The 21,237-nt window shown below is 40.2% G+C and overlaps 2 protein-coding genes across 11 annotated transcripts in view; one reads left to right on the top strand and one right to left on the bottom strand.

Annotated features, from left to right (window-relative positions):
- NCOR1 (nuclear receptor corepressor 1) overlaps positions 1-14,216 on the top strand; it is a 65,739-nt gene extending 51,523 nt beyond the window's left edge. For 4 of the 6 annotated variants that reach the window (XM_038165996.2, XM_038165994.2, XM_038165993.2 and 1 more), the window contains 18 exons: positions 853-936; positions 1,445-1,701; positions 2,076-2,436; positions 2,959-3,183; positions 3,578-3,787; positions 4,637-4,786; positions 5,358-5,531; positions 5,984-6,149; positions 6,417-6,913; positions 7,367-7,495; positions 8,019-8,176; positions 8,424-8,647; positions 9,077-9,214; positions 9,743-9,885; positions 10,693-10,746; positions 11,781-12,002; positions 12,548-12,730; positions 12,975-14,216. In XM_038165996.2, the coding sequence (XP_038021924.2) occupies positions 853-936; positions 1,445-1,701; positions 2,076-2,436; positions 2,959-3,183; positions 3,578-3,787; positions 4,637-4,786; positions 5,358-5,531; positions 5,984-6,149; positions 6,417-6,913; positions 7,367-7,495; positions 8,019-8,176; positions 8,424-8,647; positions 9,077-9,214; positions 9,743-9,885; positions 10,693-10,746; positions 11,781-12,002; positions 12,548-12,730; positions 12,975-13,162 (3,563 nt within the window). In that variant the 3' untranslated portion in view covers positions 13,163-14,216. The remainder of the gene's footprint in view (positions 1-852; positions 937-1,444; positions 1,702-2,075; positions 2,437-2,958; positions 3,184-3,577; positions 3,788-4,636; positions 4,787-5,357; positions 5,532-5,983; positions 6,150-6,416; positions 6,914-7,366; positions 7,496-8,018; positions 8,177-8,423; positions 8,648-9,076; positions 9,215-9,742; positions 9,886-10,692; positions 10,747-11,780; positions 12,003-12,547; positions 12,731-12,974) is intronic. The other 2 variants (XM_038165997.2, XM_038165998.2) reach the window with 2 other exon arrangements.
- TTC19 (tetratricopeptide repeat domain 19) lies at positions 10,510-21,190 on the bottom strand. 5 transcript variants are annotated; one of them, XM_038166004.2, is made up of 10 exons: positions 20,780-20,972; positions 20,648-20,721; positions 20,436-20,546; positions 20,242-20,280; positions 19,664-19,720; positions 19,334-19,395; positions 18,653-18,747; positions 18,302-18,456; positions 17,833-17,995; positions 10,510-12,211 (listed from the first exon to the last, which is right to left on the bottom strand). In XM_038166004.2, the coding sequence occupies exons 1-10, from the start codon at positions 20,967-20,969 to the stop codon at positions 12,153-12,155; spliced, it is 1,005 nt and encodes a 334-aa protein (XP_038021932.2). In that variant the 5' UTR covers positions 20,970-20,972; the 3' UTR covers positions 10,510-12,152. The 5 variants fall into 5 exon arrangements, with proteins under 5 accessions (XP_038021932.2, XP_027328427.3, XP_071882305.1 ...); XM_027472626.3 differs by lacking the exons at positions 10,510-12,211; positions 20,780-20,972 and adding exons at positions 17,055-17,364; positions 21,050-21,190 and having other exon boundaries at positions 20,648-20,702; XM_072026204.1 differs by lacking the exon at positions 10,510-12,211 and adding an exon at positions 17,055-17,361.
- Between the last annotated feature and the right edge of the window lie 47 nt (positions 21,191-21,237).

The following is a 21,237-nucleotide window of genomic DNA, read 5'->3' on the forward strand; positions in this document are numbered from 1 at the left end:
ATAACAACCACTACAATAAAAGCATGCTGGGGTTATTACTGGAGTAGACACTAGTTTTCCTGTTTCTTTTGTTGGTGGATGTTCCAATAACTGCAGGTGATTCAGCTGGCACTTACATGTGTCAGATCCTCAAAGAGGAGTAACTGACTCTTCACAATCCCAATGGATTGGTGCAGAGCTCAAACAGCTCTCGGTTGTACTAGCATGGACTCCATGGACACAGCCATTGAGTTAAATATTGCTTCTTAGCCATGGCACAGTGATGTACATATGTTGGTATGACCTTTTACATTCCTGCAATAAACCTCCTAGATAATGCCAAGCAGAAGACTTGTACAGCTGCTGTATTCTGCTTCAGGGCTTCCCTAGTATTATTTTGATTTAGTAAATTGTAATCAAATTCAGACTGTAAAGGTCAAGTAGGGCCATTATACAACTTTTTGTGATTATCTTAAAAATAAAAATAAAAAACAAAACAACAATAACAACAACAACAAAACATATCAAGATGATGTTTCTTGCCTAAACTCTGGAGTCTTATTCCTGAAGTGCATTCTATCCCACCTTTGGATAGCCCTTAAAGGATATTTTCTGTAAAATTTCATTACATGTAACAATACAGTTTAGAAACCTCTTACTCATATATAGAAATTCAGTGCTGCTTTGAAGTTGCTCATGCATTTGGCTTGTCTTCCATCTTTTGTGGGCTTATGAGGCAAGGCTCTCTGGGCACTACGGAGAGTATCTGTAATGTATGTAAGAAGAAGAGTGGGTTTTGTTTTGTTTTGGTTGGGGTGGGGGGTTGAACATGTTGTTCTAGGTCTTTAAATTATTTTCTCTTTTTAAATTTAGGTTTAATCTGCCGTGCACTGCCTAGGGGTAGCCCACATGCTGAACTTAAAGAGAGAACAGTGTTGTCTGGTTCTATAATGCAAGGTAAACTTTTGCTAGTTTAGAAGGCAAGCATTAACTACGTTCCCAAAAATCTGGATTTCTGAACATCAAAACTGTTATTTATTAAGAATGGTGGTTGTGTTAAGGGCAGAGCATATTTTATTAAACTGTTTTCAGAGCATAAATTATCTATAAGCAGCTTTTGGATATACTGTATATAAAGCTAAATGTTTAAACATAGCTTTTTTATTTTTTGGAAAATAGACACTTTTTAATACAAATGCTTGGTAATTAGCAACATTTTTACTTTTTGTTTTTAAATGAATATTAATACCTCCCCAGACCTCTGAAGATGTATGCTATTGCCTTTATTTCGGCATCTGAAATAACCTGGGACTCTTTCAGTAACTTGAATATTTCTTTACTACTATTATAGTTACACTATAGACTACTGCAAGTCAAAATTCTAGTAGTTACTCTGTTTATTTAAAAAAAAAAAAGACTTAGTGATTATTAATACACCTGATGTGACTCTTTCTTTCTATAAAAGGCACACCAAGAGCAACATCTGAAAGTTTTGAAGAAGGCTTGAAATACCCTAAACAGATTAAAAGAGAGTCACCTCCTATAAGGACATTTGAAGGAGCCATTACTAAAGGGAAACCATATGATGGAGTCACTACTATAAAAGAAATGGGCCGTTCCATCCATGAAATCCCAAGACAGGACCTGTTAAGCCAGGAGAGTCGCAAGACTCCTGAAATAGTGCAGACAGCCAGGCCAATCATAGAAGGCTCCATATCTCAGGTAAACATAAAAAGCACGGCTAGACTCATACAGTTACTTACATATTCAGTAGTGAATCAATTCCAGATATTTGAGTAGCATTAAATGTGTGGGTGTTTTGTCTGTTTTTTTCTTAAGAAATATACCAGTGCATGACATGTAAATATCTTGTGTATTAGAAAAATCCTGACACTTCACCTGTAAGGAACATATTTGCAAATCTGTGTGAGAGAACTGACAAGTAATAGTGGCTAAGATCTAGTTGTATTCTGTGCTGATGAGCTACACTATCAGTCAAGAACATGATTTTTTTTTTAATTTTATTACTATTAATTTTTAAGCAGTAGTGAAACATTGACATCTTACCTGATCTTTCTTTTCTCTTTTTTTTTCAGGGTACACCCATAAAATATGAAAGTAATTCTGGCCAGTCTGCCATCAAACACAATGTAAAATCATTAATCACTGGACCAAGTAAACTACCCCGTGGAATGCCTCAGCTGGAAATGGTGCCAGAAAACGTGAAGGTGGTGGAGCGAGGAAAATATGAAGATGTGAAGACCGGGGATGCAGTACGTTCCCGTCACACGTCAGTAGTCAGCTCTGGTCCCTCTGTTCTCAGGTCAACTCTTCATGAAACTCCTAAATCACAGCTGAGCCCTGGGATTTATGATGATACCAATGCACGGAGAACACCTGTGAACTATCAGAGTCCAATGTCCAGGAGTTCACCTATGATGAATAGAGTTAGTGAGGGTATGTTATTTTGATCCAAAGTAATACAAGAACTTTGAATACTTTCATTTTAAACTTACTATTTTAACCATTTTCTGTAATCTCTTCTACTTCTGTTTTACTCTAATGGTTCCTCTTGATTTGGAGGATGGTTAGAAGAATTTAAGAAGGCCTTAGCTGTTAGTTCAAATAAGAAAATAAAAATCTACCGTATGATAACAGGGAGGTAGGAAAGTAGTTCAGTCTCCATTTGCATTTGATTATGGATCACACTGAAAGAGTTATCTAAGATCATAATGTTTTGAGGGCAGAAGCTATTCCTTTGTTATATAAGCCTCTAGAAGAGAAAAATAATGTGCTAACAATTGTAATTTTAGGATTTATGTTTTTAACCAGAGTTTTTGATATAAAATGCTTTCTGTGATTTATTGTAGCAAATTGCAGGGTCCTCTAGAACTTGCCTTGTGAGCCAGTGTGTATTTACCATTTAATCTTCTATTGAAAATAGGTATTTTCAGATTTTTTTTTCCTTGTTTTTGTTAGCTGGAATATCTTCTGGGAAGCCAGCAAATCATGAAAGGAAAAACACACTTACTCCAACACAGAGAGAGAGCGTGCCAGCAAAATCTCCAGTCCCAGGGGTCGATCCTGTAGTGGCTCACAGTCCTTTTGACCCTCATCATAGAGGAGCTACTCCTGAAGTCTATAGGACTCACCTCCCTCCTCACTTAGATCCTGCTATACCATTTCACAGAGCTCTGGATCCTGGTAAATGTGTTTGTCTTGTTTTTGATTTGTTTGTTTTTAGAAATATTGTATCCTTTGCACAGAAAATATGCCTTTAAAAAATAATTATTGATACGCATATATAAGGGCTTATACACACTGTTGTGGTTTGATATTGAACCGAACCAAGATAAGAAACCTAACTTATTAAAATGTTCTTGTATAGTACTTCATAATTATATTCAATTCTCTTTTCTTGGAGAATAGATTGTTTAGATTTTTCTGCCCATGTACAGTGCATAAATTCAGTAAAACATTAGTATTAAAATGCTATTTTGATCCATTTGGTTCTGGCTAGAGAGAATTGATAGCACTTTCCATTGAAACTTCAGTTCTGTATCTTGAATACTAAATCTTTTTCCTCCTTCATCCTCAGCTGCTGCTGCTTACCTGTTCCAAAGGCAGCTCTCACCTACCCCAGGCTACCCAAGTCAGTATCAGCTTTATGCAATGGAGAACACACGACAGACAATCCTAAATGACTACATTACCTCACAGCAGATGCAAGTCAATTTACGTCCTGATGTAACCAGAGGATTATCTCCTAGAGAGCAAACTTTAGCTCTCCCATACGCGGGAGCAAGAGGTATACCTGTGTTTTTCTGATAGTCTTTAAAGCGTATTATAGATAATGTGGTATGGCTTAGCAGAGAGTCTTAAGGAGCTGTTAAGTGATCAAAACTCCAAAGTAATGCTTTAGAAGATAGGAATATCACCAGAAAAAAAAATCCAAACAACAACAAAATGCGTAAAGCAACTGTCTTACAACTCCGTTCACTATGGAGAGATTTAGACTTCTGTGCAGGGGTTTTCTAACGGGACATAATTTTGAAGAGTTTCATATTGAAATGTCCAGTGCAATATTGGAACAAAATAATAAGCTATGAATCCCTGGGGTTATATGGCATTCTCCCAGGAATAACAAGCTTAACAGGAAGTAGCTGAGCTACCATTTTAGTTACTGGATGTGATAATCTCTCTATCATTTAAATCAGTTTTGATAGTTATTGGAAGAAAGGAAGGTAACAAAAGTAAAGGAATTAGTCCAGTAGGACTAATTATCTTCAGGATAAGATATTAGTTGTTTAATTGGTTGGAAAAGAAGAGATAAGTGTGTGTTTTTCATAGTAGGGGAAGTTATATTGGAGTACTGGTGGGTACCTGTGAATTTCAGTGTTACATTTTATTTTATAAATATAAGAGATCTGGAAAAGGGAGTGAATGATTACATGTAATACTATTTTGCTAATAGATGGGATTATTCAGAAGAGGTTAAGTGTATCTTTTTATAAAGGACAATTAAAGGGATTGCTACAAATGCAAATTCTGATTTAGTGTGTTCCTAAATTGCTGACTGCCAGATATATTTTCCACTAAGCATTTATTAATGAACAGAATATATGTGTGGACCTTCTTGTGTGTCATCTCCTAACAGGAATTATTGACCTGAACAATATGGCTCCCACTATATTAGTGCCTCATCCTGGAGGAACAAGCACACCACCCATGGAGAGAATTACTTACATCCCTGGTACTCAGCTTACGTTCCCTCCCAGGCCTTACAATCCTGCTTCTCTGTCACCAGGTACAAGCTGTTACAATTTGATTTTGTCTAATCATCTGACATACTGAGATAGTTGACCAATTTATTCTTTATTAAGCTGTCATTAATATTATGGCTTGTTTTGTCAGGAAGTGCTATTTCTTTGCACTTCTCACTTGGATAACAGTGTTTTATTTTTTTGTTGTTTTTTCAAATTATAATCTGTATTGTTGCAGTAGCAGATGAAGGAGCACTGACAAATTCAGAATTTGCCTTGTTCTGTCAGGTTTTCATTAATTTTCATTAGTAGTCAGTTATCAGTTCATTAACCTCATATTGTGTGTTAAAGACTGGAATTTGGCTCTATAAACTGTCTAGTTTCTACCTGTATAGAAAACACTAGAGTAAAAAGCTGTTAATTGAACCTTCCCCTGACACTGTGTTAAGCTTTTGCCTTAAATAAGTGGATAGACTTGACTGGAATGAAAACAGATTTGGGAAATTCGTTGTAAGTGGATGGCAGAATGTATTGGAGAGTGTTTGCATCAAATTATGCTTTAACTTTAGCATCTGTTTTTGCTATTTCAAATGTTTTGTCCTGTGGATGTTCCAGGACACCCTACACACTTGGCAGCTTCTGCAGCTGCAAATGCTGAAAGGGAACGGGAAAGAGAGAGGGAGAAGGAACGGGAGAGGGAGAGGGAACGAGAACGAGAGCGGGAAAGAGAACGTGAACGAGAGAGGGAGAGAATAACTTCAGTCCCTGCTGAACTTTATCTTCGACCAGGTGAGTGTGCATTGTTACGTTTGGAACAGTGTCGTTGTAGACTAACTATTTTCTATATCCACCATAAGCAACATGCAGCTTATTAACAAATTACAGAGTATTGTTTGATTTAGCCTTCACTTAGGGAAGGTTTCTAGCACCTGGCAGTTCTGTTCATAATTGAGACTTCAAGTTTTAGGCTTCTTCATCATTCTGTCATAGTGATGTAGTACCTAGGGAATGGCATGAATCCCAGTCATGCCTATCACTAATTGCATCTCATTTAAAGCATTATAAACAGAATGGTCCCATTTAAATCCTTAATATATACAATTGCATCCAGAGTGTTGGAGACAATTGGGAAAGAATGTGGAGGAGAAAGCATTGATACATTGTTATACGTATCCTACGTTGTTATAAGAGTAATTTATATGTATATTTGGTTTTTTCCTCCTCTGCTTTATTTTCTGCAGGTACAGAGCAGCCTGGCAGACCTGGTAGTCATGGATATGTTCGGTCCCCATCCCCTTCAGTTAGAAGCCAGGAAAACATACTGCAGCAAAGGCCTAGTATTTTTCAAGGAACCAACGGGACAAGTGTAATCACACCTTTGGATCCTGCTGCTCAGCTCCGTATCATGTATGTTTCTTGTCACTGTCCCAGAGATATCTGTTCTAATACTTGAGCTTATTGAAAGGTGTGTTTAGTCTGAGGAAGATCCTAAGATACAAGGATATACCACAGTTGTCTGGCTCTTTAATTTATTGAAAATGATCCTGTCCATTTGTACCAAGTCCAATTTGGATAGAAATTAGTTTCACAAAAGCTTTGCTTTGTTTTACTCAAGAAATGGCTCTGGTCCTTTTTCATGTGATATAATTCGGAATATTCAATGTTTGCCAACAGGCAGCTCACCCCTGGAGCTCCCTCCATAACTCAAGGGTTGCCTGCTTCGCGCTACAATACTGCTGCTGATGCCCTTGCGGCGCTAGTAGATGCTGCAGCCTCTGCTCCTCAGATGGAAGTTGCCAAAGCAAAAGAGAACAAGCATGAAGGAAGCAGGATAGAAGAGAATATGGGACGCAGGTCAGCTGTGGTTACTGAGCAGCCGCAGATGGAACAGAAAACACTGGAGGTAGAAAAGAGGCCTGTCCAGTGCCCCTATACATCTGCAAATTTTTCTGGTGGCAAGTCCCAAGGACAGTCTTCATCAGTAGTCTATTCAGAGGCTGGTAAAGAAAAAGGACCTCCTCCTAAATCCAGGTACGAGGAAGAGCTGAGAACTCGAGGAAAGACCACAATTACTGCTGCTAACTTCATAGATGTGATCATCACTCGACAGATTGCTTCAGACAAGGATGCACGAGATAGGGGCTCTCAAAGTTCAGATTCTTCCAGTAGTTGTACGTATCTTAGTAACTACTTACTTCTTTGCTGTCTTAGCCTTTTAGGGAGATGATAAAATGTGAAATGATTCTGATATTTAATGATAAAATATTCAGCCCTGCACAGATCAGATGCTTGATAGGCAAATACAGTTTTTGAATATAGTGCAGTGGCTAAAGATTCTTGTAAAATTTAGTTGATCACTTTATTTAGGTTCCATGCTGCATTGTGAAATGCAGGATAATAAAACTGACCATATCATAAGTCAGGAGATGTAAAATTACTGAATTTACATTGGAACACTGTTTTGTGGAAATATGTTTCACTGTGATTCTCATGAGAAAGACAGACAGTTTTGACTTCCATTTCACTGATGTCATTTTAATGGAAAGACAGCATTGCTACGTATAGGCAACCAAAATCTTGAGTGATATTCAAACCTTATTCTGCAACTTTTGCTCGATATACAGTATCTTCCCACCGGTATGAAGCTCCTGGAGATGCTATTGAGGTGATTAGCCCTGCAAATTCACCTGTACCTACTCAAGAAAAGTTACAGTCCTATCAACAAGAAACACCTAAACCAAGCCAGGCAGAGAGTAAGTTGGTCTACTTATGCAAGTGTGCTGACAATTATTTTGCTTATATTTACCATGAACTCAAAATATAGTTAAAATATATCAGGAGTCTTTAGGTCACCGTTTACCACATTTTTAACTTTTAGAAACTTTTGCTGGAGTTATGTTGTTGCAGGATCTGTGGAAAAACTTGAGCAAATGTATTGGAACTGTCACTTGGCATTGAACAGCTCCTTTACATTACAGCCTAGTTGATTCAATAGGAAATTTATTTTGAATGTATTATTTAAAATTACCGCATGTTGGTGTTGCATGAGAAATGAGCTGGAATTCACCAGCGTTGCGGAATTAAGTTCTAGCCTTCAAAAGTCCAGGGCCTATAAGTGGAGGGGAAAAAGTGTTTATTAGACATGATGCCTAAAGTCTATTATAAAAAATCTATTATAGAAACGCCTATTGTTTTATATTTGTAAGCAGAGAACTTTAAAATCTTGAAGCTTCAGTAATACCTTCATAACAAACTGTCCTTTTGTTCTTCAACTAGGTGACCCAAACAGGCAATATGAGGGGCCGATTCACCGTTACAGGACACAACAGGAACCTCCTTCACCCCAGCAACCTCCACCTCCTTCCTCCCAAGCAGAAGGGATGGCACATGTGCCCAGAACCCATCGACTTATCACCCTTGCTGATCACATCTGTGTAGGTTTATTTGTGCACATCTTTTCAGATGTGAAAAGTTATGCTTTGATTATGAAAACAAGGTTTGGAACATTAATAAAACTAATAATTACAGAGTTGGTATTGGGGATATTATACAATAATGTCTGAACTTATTTTCTCATTTGTTGCAATTAGTCTCATATTCATCTAGTTCACAAATGCTGAACACTACACTGTAGCCAATGTCTGACCAAAGTTTCCTTTCTCTTTTTTTGACCACAATCAGCAAATTATTACACAAGACTTCGCTCGAAACCAAGCAGCTTCTCAGGCCCCTTTGCAGCCTCCCACCACTACATTCCAGAACTCCACCCCTGCTCCAGCGCCTGTTTCTACCCGAGCAAAGACATCAAATCGCTACAGCCCTGAGTCACAGTCACAGCCTGTCCACCATCAGCGGCCAGGTGCTAGAGTGTCACCTGAAAATCTGTCTGACAAGTCCCGGGGAAGGTAATGCATGTATTTTGTTTAACTGTAAATTTAATTAATTCCCAAGTACAATATTTACAAAAGCTAGTGCAGTAATCTTTATGTAGATCAGAAATAGCAGTATCCTTTGGTCTTTTTTTAGGCAATGACTTGCACTGTTTTTGACAATTGCTTGGCTCCATAATATAAAAATTTTCCCTTCACTACTAATGCATAATTTCCAATCCTTAGAGGAGTGAAAAATTCTAATCGATTAGAACTTTGTGGAAGAAATCCACAGAATCATTGTGGACAAATCAGTGCTATCTTCTAAGATCATCAAACATACTAAAACATGAAACACACATAACTAGAAATATAGTTTTATAACTACTGGAATGCAATTATGTGTGTTAACTACTCTGTTACATGCATTAAGAGGACTTACCTGTCTCTGAATTCCAAATGCAGACCTGGAAAATCTCCAGAGAGGAGTCATGTTTCTTCAGAGCCCTATGAGCCAATCTCGCCACCTCAGGTCCCAGTTGTACATGAGAAACAGGAAAACGTTCTATTGCTTTCCCAAAGAGCTGAGCCTACTGAACAGAGGTACGTGTAAAACTGCAGTTTAAAAGCATTATTCTGGATCACTTGGCTTCGAACAGTATCTTTATTAAAAAATCATTTAAGCAATCTTCCTCTGTTATCAGAGGCAAGTTTTTAATTGCTGTTCTTAATAAGGAGGATGAAATTGGAGGAACAGCTGGGATGACTATTTGGGCTTCTAGCTTAAAAATGCAGCCACCCACCAATATATAGCTAAAACTTTAGCAAGCATGCACGTTGCAAGGCAGAAATAGACACCCCTGAAATGTTTGAGTGCATTATCTCTACCGCTCTTCTAGCACAGGCAATTACCATGTTGCTTTTTCTGTGAGCTTTAGAATCTTGAAAAAGCAGGTGTTTCTGGACAATCATTAAATTGGTCTAGTCCCTAAAAAAAAAAAAAACAGGTTGAGGAAAGATGATCTTAAAGCATATTAATGTTGGCAGTATCTGCCACTGATTGTTTTTTGAAAGATTTAAATGTACAGTGTGAAAAACATTCTCTTACTTTTGACACATTGGTCTTGGCAGGACTGACTCTCGCTCTCCAGGTAGCATAAGTTACCTGCCTTCGTTTTTCACCAAACTTGAGAATACGTCACCAATGGTAAAGTCCAAGAAACAGGAGATATTTCGAAAGCTGAACTCATCTGGTGGAGGTGACTCAGACATGGGTATGTAGGACTTTTCTATGAATTTTTGCAACTTAAGCTCTATGTGACTGCTGTCCACAGATGATCTAACCTAAATGTTTCAATTAGTGTGAGTGAATATTAATCTATTAATTTAAAACATATTGTATATGACTGAATATCTGTAAGATTTATTTTTTATGCTGATGTATGTAAACCGTTGCATTTAAGCATTTTAATATTTAATTTGAGAGGTGTAAATGTTTAGAAGAAGCATAATTTTTGAGATAGTTTGCTTCATATCAACATTGACTACAGACACAGAGTTAACTAGAATAGTGTCAGGTTTTAACAACTATTATGCCTTTTTCATTTTGAAAAAGACATCTTCTAAGCTGGATTTTTTTTTTCTTGGACCATAATGATTATGACTATCAAAATGACACATTCTGGATATTTTAATGCAGTCTCAGTAATGGATACTGTCCCAGTGGAATATGACACTATAACTGTATTTTTTTCTCTTAGAAATCTTACTATAAATTTGTATCAAAATTATCAGTAGTAAGAGTTTGAGCTGTTTGTGAATTCAGTACCTAGTAGAAAGTATTTATTTGAAAGCAAATGCTTTTGCAGATTTCATTCTGAGAAACAAGGCTGCGTTAATAAGGGTTGCAGTATTCTCTTTATTGGATCTCCATTGTGTGCACAATACATCTTGCTATGTTGAAAAAAGTACAGGAAATAGTTGAGAGTAATTCTATCATATGTATTAAGACTAATAGGGTTCACTTATAATGATCATCGGTACCATGGAAAACTCACTTAAATGTTATGTTTTAATTGCAGCAACTGCTCAGCCAGGGACTGAAATATTCAATCTGCCAGCAGTTACTACATCAGGTAAGTTTTTCAGTAAAAGGAACTGTGCATGTTTCAGAAAAGGTAAACTAATGCAATATATTTAATGTATGTGCTTTGAGCAGTGCCGTAAATGAGGAAGATGATGTAAAATTTGAAAAGTAACACCCCACAAAAAAGGTTTTTTCCTTTGTCCTAAGGAAATTTCACATAATATTTAAATGGGAACTGAAGCAAGAATTGTTTTATTTCTCTGGTGTCTGCAAATCTTAGACGTAGAAGTCATGAAATTGGTTAGCATCTCACTTACATAGAATTTAAATATAGTGTAGTTCAACAAAACTAGATCTCAGTTCAGCAAATGCAATTTACTTTATAAACTGGGGTATTTAAAATACTTGCTGTTTTTTTCTGTGATAAATAACATTTAAAAAAAAAAATTCCTGTCAGATGAGGAAATTAAACAAAACCTATATGTTCTAACGATAAAGGTGAATGAGGCAGAGAAATTAAGTGAAATATGGGCAGTAACTTCTAAATCTGAATCTGAGTTGTACTGTAGATTGCCTTTACATGGTTGTAGCCAGTTGCCTCCCCTTCTGATACAATTATTCTATCTTTAATTGGAGAAAGTAGTGATCTCCATCAGATGAGATGGAAGGGTAGGCTTTCTGAATTAAGTATTTGCCACAAATCATACTTTGTAAGATGAATTAGTGTGGATCATTAATATGAGAAATATTCTTCTGGTCTGTTCTCTTACAACTGATTAGTAGCTACAGATCTTACTTAATATGCTATCACAATCAGCATGTTTAGCTTCCATTGCTTTTTTTTTTTTTTTTTTGGCTTAATGTAAAATTTACTCTATTGCAGAGTCTGGCATTTAGTGTTTGCTGACACACATAACTTACAGCTATTGTGAGCTGCTTTTGAGCATGTAGCTTTGCATTTAAAAATACATTTTTTCCCCATCTTTCTGCCTCTCTCTAAAATCTTTGTCCACATAATTTCTCTGAGATATGTTTTTTGCCTCCCCTCCCACCTTTCCATGTATGTTTTCTTTTATCTCCCAGGTGCAGTCAGTTCTAGGGGTCATTCCTTTGCAGATCCTGCCAGTAATCTTGGTCTAGAAGACATTATTAGAAAAGCATTGATGGGAAACTTTGATGACAAGAGCGAGGATCATGGAGTTGTAATATCACAGTCCATTGCAGTAGCATCTGGCAGTTCCAACGCTGCAGTACCTGCAAGTAGTGAGACGCGTAGGGAAGAAGCTAATCCATCGCCTAATTCAGGTGAGGTATTTCAGCTCCCAAATATTTCATGGTTTAAATAAAATAAATAAACGAAGGGCTTGAATAAATTCAGTGTCACTGAAAGTCATTCCCTTTCCTCTGGAAGTGACAGAGAGACGGTGTTTCTATTCCCAGTAGTGGTCCTGGCTTTCAAAACGGTATTGGTGATTTCAGGTGCACTAGCCAATATCTCTTGGAGAATGACAACACTGATGAAACAGGGAAGAAATAATGGGTTGGCTTGATGAAAAATACACATGTAGTACATTACCTATAGGGAACATGCAGTGATGGGAACTAGCTTGAACTGAAAACAGCTCCCTTCCTAAGGCTGGAAACATAACTCTCATGGTAAGAATAGGGATTTTCTAGCAATAGTGTCATTAGTGACTGTATAGGCTAGTCTTCTAACTAGTAAATCAGCATTGCAGAAGAAAGCATCAAGTCAAATCCTTGTTTGGTGCTAAGCGATAATCAATAGAAACAAACCTAGAGGCTAAAGTGTAGTGTAATATTTTTGGAAAACCTGTCCCTTCTATTTCCAGGAGGGGGAGTCAGCAAGCAGAAGTTAATTGGCAAATCAAATAGTAGGAAGTCTAAGTCTCCAATTCCAGGACAGGGATATTTAGGAACTGAAAGACCTTCTTCTGTCTCATCTGTACATTCAGAAGGGGACTACCACAGACAGACTCCAGTGTGGGCCTGGGAAGATAGGCCTTCATCAACAGGTGAGAAATGGGGGTTCTCTTTCCAACTTAATAAAGTAGATGTGTTATTTGCGGAAAGGTCAGATGCAGACATATAACACTGGCAATTATCAAAAGATTACATCATCTAGATCTGTGGTGCAAGGATTTCCTGAAACAGATTTTCTGCTAGTTGTCACAACCAAAGCCATACTATCTTTGCTATAGATCTCTTATAACCTCTTAGAACGGCACATTTTTGACTTCAAGAAACTCTTTCATTCAGGTTCAACACAGTTTCCTTATAACCCCTTGACAATGAGGATGCTCAGCAGTACACCGCCAACATCAATCGCGTGTGCCCCACCGTCCATGAGCCAAGCAACCACTCACCAACAGAACAGGATATGGGAGCGAGAGCCTGCACCACTGCTTTCAGCACAATATGAGACTCTGTCTGACAGTGATGACTGAACTATGCAGATTCTTTTTTTTTTTTTAATTTGCGGGTCAAAATAAAAAAGTTATTTTTGACTTGTGCCCAGAGAGACTTTCCAAGAGAGCAAGGGCCACACAATGAAGAATTAATGGAGAGTCCGTTAAATGCCTTCTGCACAGGCCGTGTGTTGGAGGATTGTGATCAAGAAGGTTGACTTACTAAAGATAAATATGTAAAGAGTTTTTAAAAATGTGGACTATTCCTGTTCTACATCTATTTGTAAAGAAAACCATAATGTCTTTAAATCATTCTTCTGTAAATAGAGAGTACTTTTTGCAGTGTTTTTTCCCTTGCTATAGTATCTGGTGTACTTATGTTCAAATCATTGCCTAAACTTTGGGGGTCATTTTGTAATTTTTTTAAGCATTTTCTCCAGTGTAGAGTACTCTTCATAACCCTAGCCTCCCTACCAGCCTAGCCTAACCATACCCCTAGCCTCCCAATCAGCCTAGCATCATTGCCTGTTTAATGCCATGCCACTTCTTGCAGGCATTGTGCTTTTATATATATTTTTTTCCTCTAGACACTTCTCAGTGGTGTTCAACTCTTGTGAAAATGTTGATTTTTTTTTTGACTGACCCCTTACTGAATTGTGTACATTAACATAGCCAGTTCGCTGGAATAAGATGATATATTTCTTTGAATTTTGAATTCTGCCACATTGTAAATTTTTGGTGCAGTTGATTTTATTTAGTAACACTGCAGAAATATTATTGCATGGGTATGTTATGGTTCATTTTAAAAAGGATAAAAAAAAAATCAAAGCAAAACAGAAAGAACAGCTTCTGGAGGCATACCTCACTGTTACGCACACTGGGAATTTCAACTGTGCCCCAAACGCCTATGTTAGTGTTTTCTGTTTCTGCATTGTATGCAGTTGAAATAGGCTACTAAATTTTATTGTCATGGTTAACCACAGCAAATGGCTTATCTGAACAGAGGCTCTGGGTGGGTTGATAAGTCCTTTAAGAAGAAAACCTCTACATCCTGAGTTTAAATAAAAACAAAACGCTTTTATAGAATAATTGACCAACACGAGTCAGCTATTTGGCTTCTGTTATAACCAGTTTGAAATAGGTACTGCAGTTTTTACTTTCCTTAGTCTGATTTTAAAATCTTTATGTAATAATTATTTTAAAACCTGTGTCCACATCCCCATCCCTAATCTTATCAGAAAACTTTTCGTAGAAGTCCCGAAAAATGCTTGGCTTAACTCCTAAAGTGTGCAATACATATTAGGGTAAAATTTTCTTTTAATTGTATATGGTACTAGAGAGTCATCTTAATCATTCATCTATCAATGCCTGCTATTATATGCTTGTAGCTCATGTATATGTGCATCTGGTTAGCAGTATCACAGGGTCTTCTGCCATCCATCTTCAGGAGCATCTTATTGTTTGCTGCACTAACCTCAGGAAAGTGAATCTAAATCTCTGGGGTAGAAGGACCGATTTACAGATAGCACTAAGCTGGGGGGTAGGATGGTCTGTCAGATTCCATACTGCTTTTGCATCTCATTGAACAATCCTTGCCTAGAGGTTACTTTCCAGTCAGTCTTTTACATTTAACTGTGTTTGCAATACATTGTATGAAGGTATAATGTAGCTATGTAACCTTGAGTCCATGTAAGCTCAACATTTTACAAAAGAACTGTGATGGTCCAGTAGTACAGAATTATATATCAATAACAAACATATAGAGAAAAGCCTTTTTACCCTTAGTGTAGGAAAGAGAAATGACAAGGGAACTCATTTGGAAATTTGACAGTGTGTTGTAAATACAGAATTATTTGCTACCTTTTTTCTAAAAAAAAAAACAAAAAAACACGCATCAGCATAGAGCACTTGGCAGTCTTAAAGCTGCCTGCGGTCTTTCTTAGAGGAAGACTTTCTCACCTTCCTGTCCTTTAACCTTCTGGCTTAAAGTAGTGTTTGTTTTTTTCATTGTATTTTTAGGCCTGTGCTCTTATCTGTAACTTTTTTTTGTTCCTGTGCAACACATACTGGAAAACAAGTTCATCTGCCCTTTTTGTAGCTTTTAATTTGCAGTGGACAGTTAAGTTTCTTTCTAAAACTCAATTATTAATTGAACAAAAGAGGCATGTACAGACAAAAGTCTTTGCTAACTGTACTGTAAGTATAGCATGTTCATTGCAAAGCTTCATGTTACTGCTGTTGCAGCAGCAAGATATCCAAAGTAGGATAGTTACTTTCTCCTAAGATGCAGCGTGAGTGGCATTTGCATGTAAAATGTTGCTGCTGCTTTTGTTTGTTTTTTAAGTTCTAACTTCTCCAGTGTAAAATCCTCTCCAGAGCCTAAGTTAGGGTTTACCACAATTCCAGTACTCTTCAAGTATGGAGCTACATCTGGCCTGTTTCAAACAGGAAGGTGTTTATAAATCACATTTACGTAGTTTACTACAGATTTTTAATGATTTCTGATCAGCACTTTCACAACGCTGTCATCTTTGTTTTATGATTCTGATATGAAATCATTTAAGACTTGAAAAACCCATGCATCGTAACTCTTTTTTTTCCACACAATGTCTTCAGTGTAGATAGTGACTTCTGGATTCAGACCAATCAATAAAGGGGATCAGTTCTCCATTTGCTTTTCCTGTGTCTCCCTCTTGTTTTGCAGCATCAAGCTCTGTTCATGAGAACAAGCAAAACACTTCCCTTAGGGGGTGCTGCAGGGTTCCTAACTGACACTTCTAGTGTCTACAGATGAAAAAAAAAAAACAAACACCAAAACTCAAAGATTGGTTCTAAGGTTAGAGCCTTCTTGTTGGTACAAGTGTGCCTGGATCAGCCCTATCTTTAATTCAAAGCTTTGTTCTCAGCAAGCTAGATGCGTGACAGTTTTAAGCTTTATGTATGATAGTTTCTAGCTTCAATGAACATCTAACTCTAGGAAATCTGCATGTGCCTCTTCTTAGCTCAAAGTAACAAAGAGCTTAAGCCACTATTAATGCTACTACTGTAAGTAAACTAATAATGCAATTAACATTGAGAGTTGTACTAAACACCTGAAGTTCTTACAAATGAGCAGTTAAAATAATGCTTGATTAGTGACAGTTACAGTTAGTTCTACTCTCATGGAAAAACATGGATTTCATAACTTCTGGTTTAAAATCTTTATCTTCACTGTTAGGCTTCCTTGCAGGGAAAAACTGAAATTTTTGTTGTGCAGGCAGACTGTTTGTACATGCCTTTAAGTGAATTTAATAACTTACAAGCCTGATAGTTTGTCACATACTATCTTTTTCCAACAGGAAGCCTCAGCATTGTAGCACTGACAGCTCATGACCTGTCTAAGAAAGGAAGACAGCTGTGGCATTTAGTGTGCTCTTACTGGGGTAAGGTAGCAGAGGGTTTTAGTTCTGACAGCAGCTCTGTTTAGTAACATAGTCTTACCCCTCCTTTGAGAAGAGGTGTTCTATCTTTGGATAGACATTTTGAAGCCACACCTGATCTTTTGCAACCTGTTTGAAAATGACACAGGGCTGCAGCCCTGTCACAGTACATTCTCTGAGGTGTTCTACTGAAGCTAATGCATATTGAACTGCATCTGACAAGTACACCCTGTTGTGCTGGCCAGCATGTAAAGAGCAAAAACAATTCCTGCCTTACTTTGGATCCTCCTTCCTTAATCTGACATTTAGGCAGTGCTACCTAATGGCAGACTGTTTTCGTGACCTAGCTTTAGGATAGCTGTGTTTTGAAACCAAATACTCTGAAGTCAGAAATAACAAGTGACTACAGGTATTAGTAACAGGCTAGGCTTGCATTTTGCTGGCAGTCAAGACTAAGTTCACTCATTAGCACAGTAGATCACTATAACTATAGACTACACCACAAACTGAAATACAGTTACGACTTCACAACTTTATTTTGGACTAAATAGGCAATAGCAACCCTTCTTGATAAGAGGTCCTTAAGTTCCTGATTGCTCTTCCTCTGGAGAATTGCACCAGTCCCAGCCTGTTTGTATTGACCCACCCTTGCTGCTGTCAGACACCTGCAGTTTGGACTCTGGCCAACTCAGGCGGAGCCCTTTCTCCTCTTGGCCAGTTCAGCTAGTTCTTCCTGGATGTGCCGGACAGAAGCAACATCTCCCTTCTGTTCTGCCTGCTTCAGAGCTTCTTTATATACTTGTCTTGCTTGCAGAAAGTCTTCTGTAGCAAGAGGAAAAAGGGGCATGGCTAGCTAATTATACCACCCATTTTCAGAATCCCCTCCTGAAGGTGACCACAGGCAGAGGACAAGCAAAAGACTACTTGGAACATGTTAAGAACTAGGGAGGTTCAGAAAACATTCAGCATAAAGTGCCGGCTGTGAGAGCTACACAGCAACTATGATGATGTGACAAGATGCTGCTTCAGCATCACAATCTCCTTGAAACAAGTCACAAGCCATATCTTCTGTCCTTTTGGAAGGGATACTTAGTGAACAGGACAAGGGAAACAAGATCCCCCTGGCTGACATTCAGATGCACCAGTACTGCATTCATCTTGAAGAAGATCCTTCAGCAGCTGAATTCAGTTTGAACACAATGCAAGTTGCCTACACCAAGTCAGCAGACCCTGTAATTAAACTAAAAACTGTAATGCACAGACAGTGACATAGACAGCACATTTACTTACTTTTGTGCATCAGAATTGCTGCCAGGTTGTTCAGCACCATGTGCTCCTCAGGGTGTTGAGTCTCCTTTGCCAGTTCAGCTGCCTTTTTCACATAGGAGTATGCTTCATCATAGTGCCCCTGAGCATCCAACACAGTTGCCAAGTCATTCATGAGGACCACAGTCTGCACAAGGACAGAAAAGAAATCCTCAGAGCGAGACTCATGCCGAACTTCAGGCCAACTGGAGCCCCACATTCGTAGCCCTGTCACACTAGTAAAAATATTTCCCACAGAATGATTTTAGTAAGAAAGTGCCTTATTTATCTATCGGCATGCTACATGCTCAGTTCTTCCTGGCAGGAAAACAGAACCCAAATCAGTGCTGTGTATGTTCAAAGCCAGCAAAGCTGCTTTTATGGCTGTCTCCTTCCCTGTGAGAACAGTTAGCCTTTCTTTCCCCAGTAGTCCAACTACCATTGTACACATCACCTGTGGATGAGTTTCTCCCTGAACTTCCTTTGAGATCTGCAGAGCCTTCTCGTACATCTTTTGGGCCATGGGGAGCTGGTTAATGTTTAGGAGATAACGAGCATAGGAGTCTAGGCTCATCCCCAGCAAGAGACGGGTGTTGGCTTTTTCTTCAGCTGCAAATAGAGAACAGTGGAAGTGATCACTTCATAAGATCAAGCATGAGTTCACATCCTACAAGAGCAGGAAACCCATGTGCTGTGAAGACAATGGATTGATATGAAGATGGTGCTTGGGCAACATGGAAGGTAACAGCAAGGACAGAGAAACAAAGATAACGAGAGAAACCTTTGGCAGTTAAGGCACTCCCACCTGACAAAACATCTTCAGGCAAATCCTTTTGCTTGGCAATCTTCTCCTCTAAGGTCAGGATGCAGAACTCATAGCCAGCCAGGGCTAACTTGTGCCTGCAAAGTGCAAAAACTCATCAACGTGAGGCTTCTTCCATCCCCAAAGGGATGGATGTGAATGCCTTCATTTCCTTACTCTAGGTGGCCTGTGAGAAAACACTTCCTCCACCAGACCATTCTTGCCTTCAGTGCTCTATCCTTGATCATGTTCTAGACCCTTTTCTTGACCCATGCACAAAAGGATCCAAGAAATGGAGAGGGCCCCCTCCCCCAGACAAGGCCAGGTATGGCCACCCACGCCAATGCTCCATCTCTTAAGAAAAATAAAGCTACAAGTTACCAACCACTGTATCAAAAGCCTTCACTCCTGAATGCAGGTCTTGTGAGGTGTGGATTTAAGGCTAGAGAGCTATGTCCTCCATAGCTGCTTCTACCCTAAGCCAGACAGATCATAACAGCAATCACTGCGCTGCATGACAGTGAGCAGACAAACAGCACACCTGTGGGCGCTTTTATGTTGGTAGTGTCTTGTCACAAAGCTTCCCCAGGCACTCTCTTCTCAGAGAGAAGAGCTCCTGCTTGGCTACCACTGCCACTGTGAAGTTGAGATTAAAGCAAAAGATGCCGTTAGCAGAAAACTCACTGTTTCTGAGCAGCATAGATACTGGCCAACTTGAGGGACATCTCAAGGACTGCATTGTCATCCTGCCAGGAGGACACAATGCAACTGTTACTGTTTTAACATCTTCCCAGTAGAACCATTACTTTGCCACAGAACAAGTTTACACCTTGAAATTGCCCATCCTGTTGTCACCAGCACTGCCATCCATTAAAGCAAGTTCCTAAGAAGCCCACCAGCTCATAGCTGGTATTGCCAGTTCCAGGAGGAGGTGTTACAGCACAAGAAATAGACCAAAGAACCATGCACAACGCTTAATATTTCCACTGGAAAGCCTTTATCAAAAGAACCTACCTCCTTTGTGTCTCCTGCTAGCAAAAAGCTCATAGCTGCTTTGTAGAGCTTTTCTGCCTGAAATGAGAATTTTGAATAGAACACTGAGCAATGCTGACACTTCAAACATCTCTACTCTTTACAGAAGGAGACTGCTGGGAGAAAACTGTCTCAAACTTTGCAATACAATTGCTATCAAGACCAGTGGAAAGTGAAAGGCCAACCAGAGCCTGATGCTAGTGTTAATTCAGGACTCCTACGCCAACCACGAGTTTATCACATCTGTGTCTCTTCACTGCTTTCCTGGGTTCTCCTTGTGACAGTCCTCTAGATGTTCGACCATGGCTTTTCATAATAAGAAATATACCTTCCCTTGCTCACCACATTGGAGCTTGCAATCCAGCTGGGAAAATACTACTCTAAGCAGCACAGGATCGCAGCCCCAAGGCAGGTTATTTTGCTGTAGAACACAAGATTCCTGCCTCACAACTCTCAGGATACAGCAAGTCACACCGCACCTCCAAGATCTTTGACAACACCTCATGCTGGGTTATCAGACTCTTACAAGGAAATAAAAACAAAACACCGGAGCTACTCACATTGTCCAGCTGCCCCTGCATGAAGGCCACGTTTGCCATCTGGAAGAGACAGACGTTGCGCTGAAAGCTCCACCGCCGGGCCCAGCCTCACCACCACCTCTCGTCCTTCCACACACGGCTTCCCAGCACCACGCCGTGCCCGTGCCCTGCGACACGGCCCTGCCCCGAGCAGGACAGCACCGAGCAGCAGTTACCATGCTGTAGGTGTAGACGATGGCCCTCTTGTCGTCCGCCTGGTGCGCCAGGTGCAGGGCTTGGTGCAGAAACCTCTCGGCCTCCCCCAGCTCGCCCTTCATCGCGCTGAGCTGCGGTGGGACACAAAAAGAGAGATTTGGGGGGAAAACGAGAGAAATGGGGGTAATTTGTAGTGGGGGGGAACACCTCATGCCACCCTGTCCCCCCTCACCTTGGCTCTCTTCAGCAGCAGCACGATGGCGGCCTCGCCGTCCTCCTCGGCGTCCCTGGGGAAGAGCGAGAGGGCTGCGGGGCGAGGCTCAGCCCTCCCCCACCCCCCGCCGCCCCCTTCCCCTCCCCTCACCTCCAAGGAAGCCCAGAGCCGGGCCCGGCCGGGCCCACCCCAACCGCCACCGGGCGGCTCCCGGCCCCGTTCCCTGTCCCGTGCCTCCACCCCGCTCCTGCCGGGCCCCCGAGGGCCGGGCCCGTGCCCGGGGGAGCCCCGCGGGGCAGCGCCGCACGCCCAGGGCCCGCCGCAGCCCCGCCGCCAGCATCGCCCTCACCCCCCCCACAGCCACACGCTGGCCCTTTAAGAGCTCGCCCTCGCCACGTGACGCGGGGGGGGCCGCGTCACCTGTTGCCATGGCGACGAGGCAGATTCTAGGCCTAGAGAGGCTCGAGTAGGCCCCGCTAGGCCGCGAGGTCGCCGCCGCCTCAGCCCCAAACGGCCCCGAAGCGGCTCCCCCTGCCGGGACCGATCCCGGCTCTGCCGCCCCGCTGAACGGGCCCGGTCTGCGATGTCCGCCGTGACCTGAAGGGCTT

Source organism: Anas platyrhynchos, chromosome 20 (assembly GCF_047663525.1).
Source record: "Anas platyrhynchos isolate ZD024472 breed Pekin duck chromosome 20, IASCAAS_PekinDuck_T2T, whole genome shotgun sequence".
Lineage (NCBI taxonomy): Eukaryota > Metazoa > Chordata > Aves > Anseriformes > Anatidae > Anas > Anas platyrhynchos.

Excerpts from the sequence above, each read along its gene's own strand:
- TTC19 (XM_038166003.2), bottom strand. The coding sequence starts at position 20,969 with ATGCTGGCGGCGGGGCTGCGGCGGGCCCTGGGCGTGCGGCGCTGCCCC. Across the intron at positions 20,547-20,647 it reads TGCTGCTGAAGAGAGCCAAG|CTCAGCGCGATGAAGGGCGA; the intron begins GTGAGGGGGGAC and ends GTCCCACCGCAG. Across the intron at positions 20,281-20,435 it reads TCGTCTACACCTACAGCATG|ATGGCAAACGTGGCCTTCAT; the intron begins GTAACTGCTGCT and ends TGTCTCTTCCAG.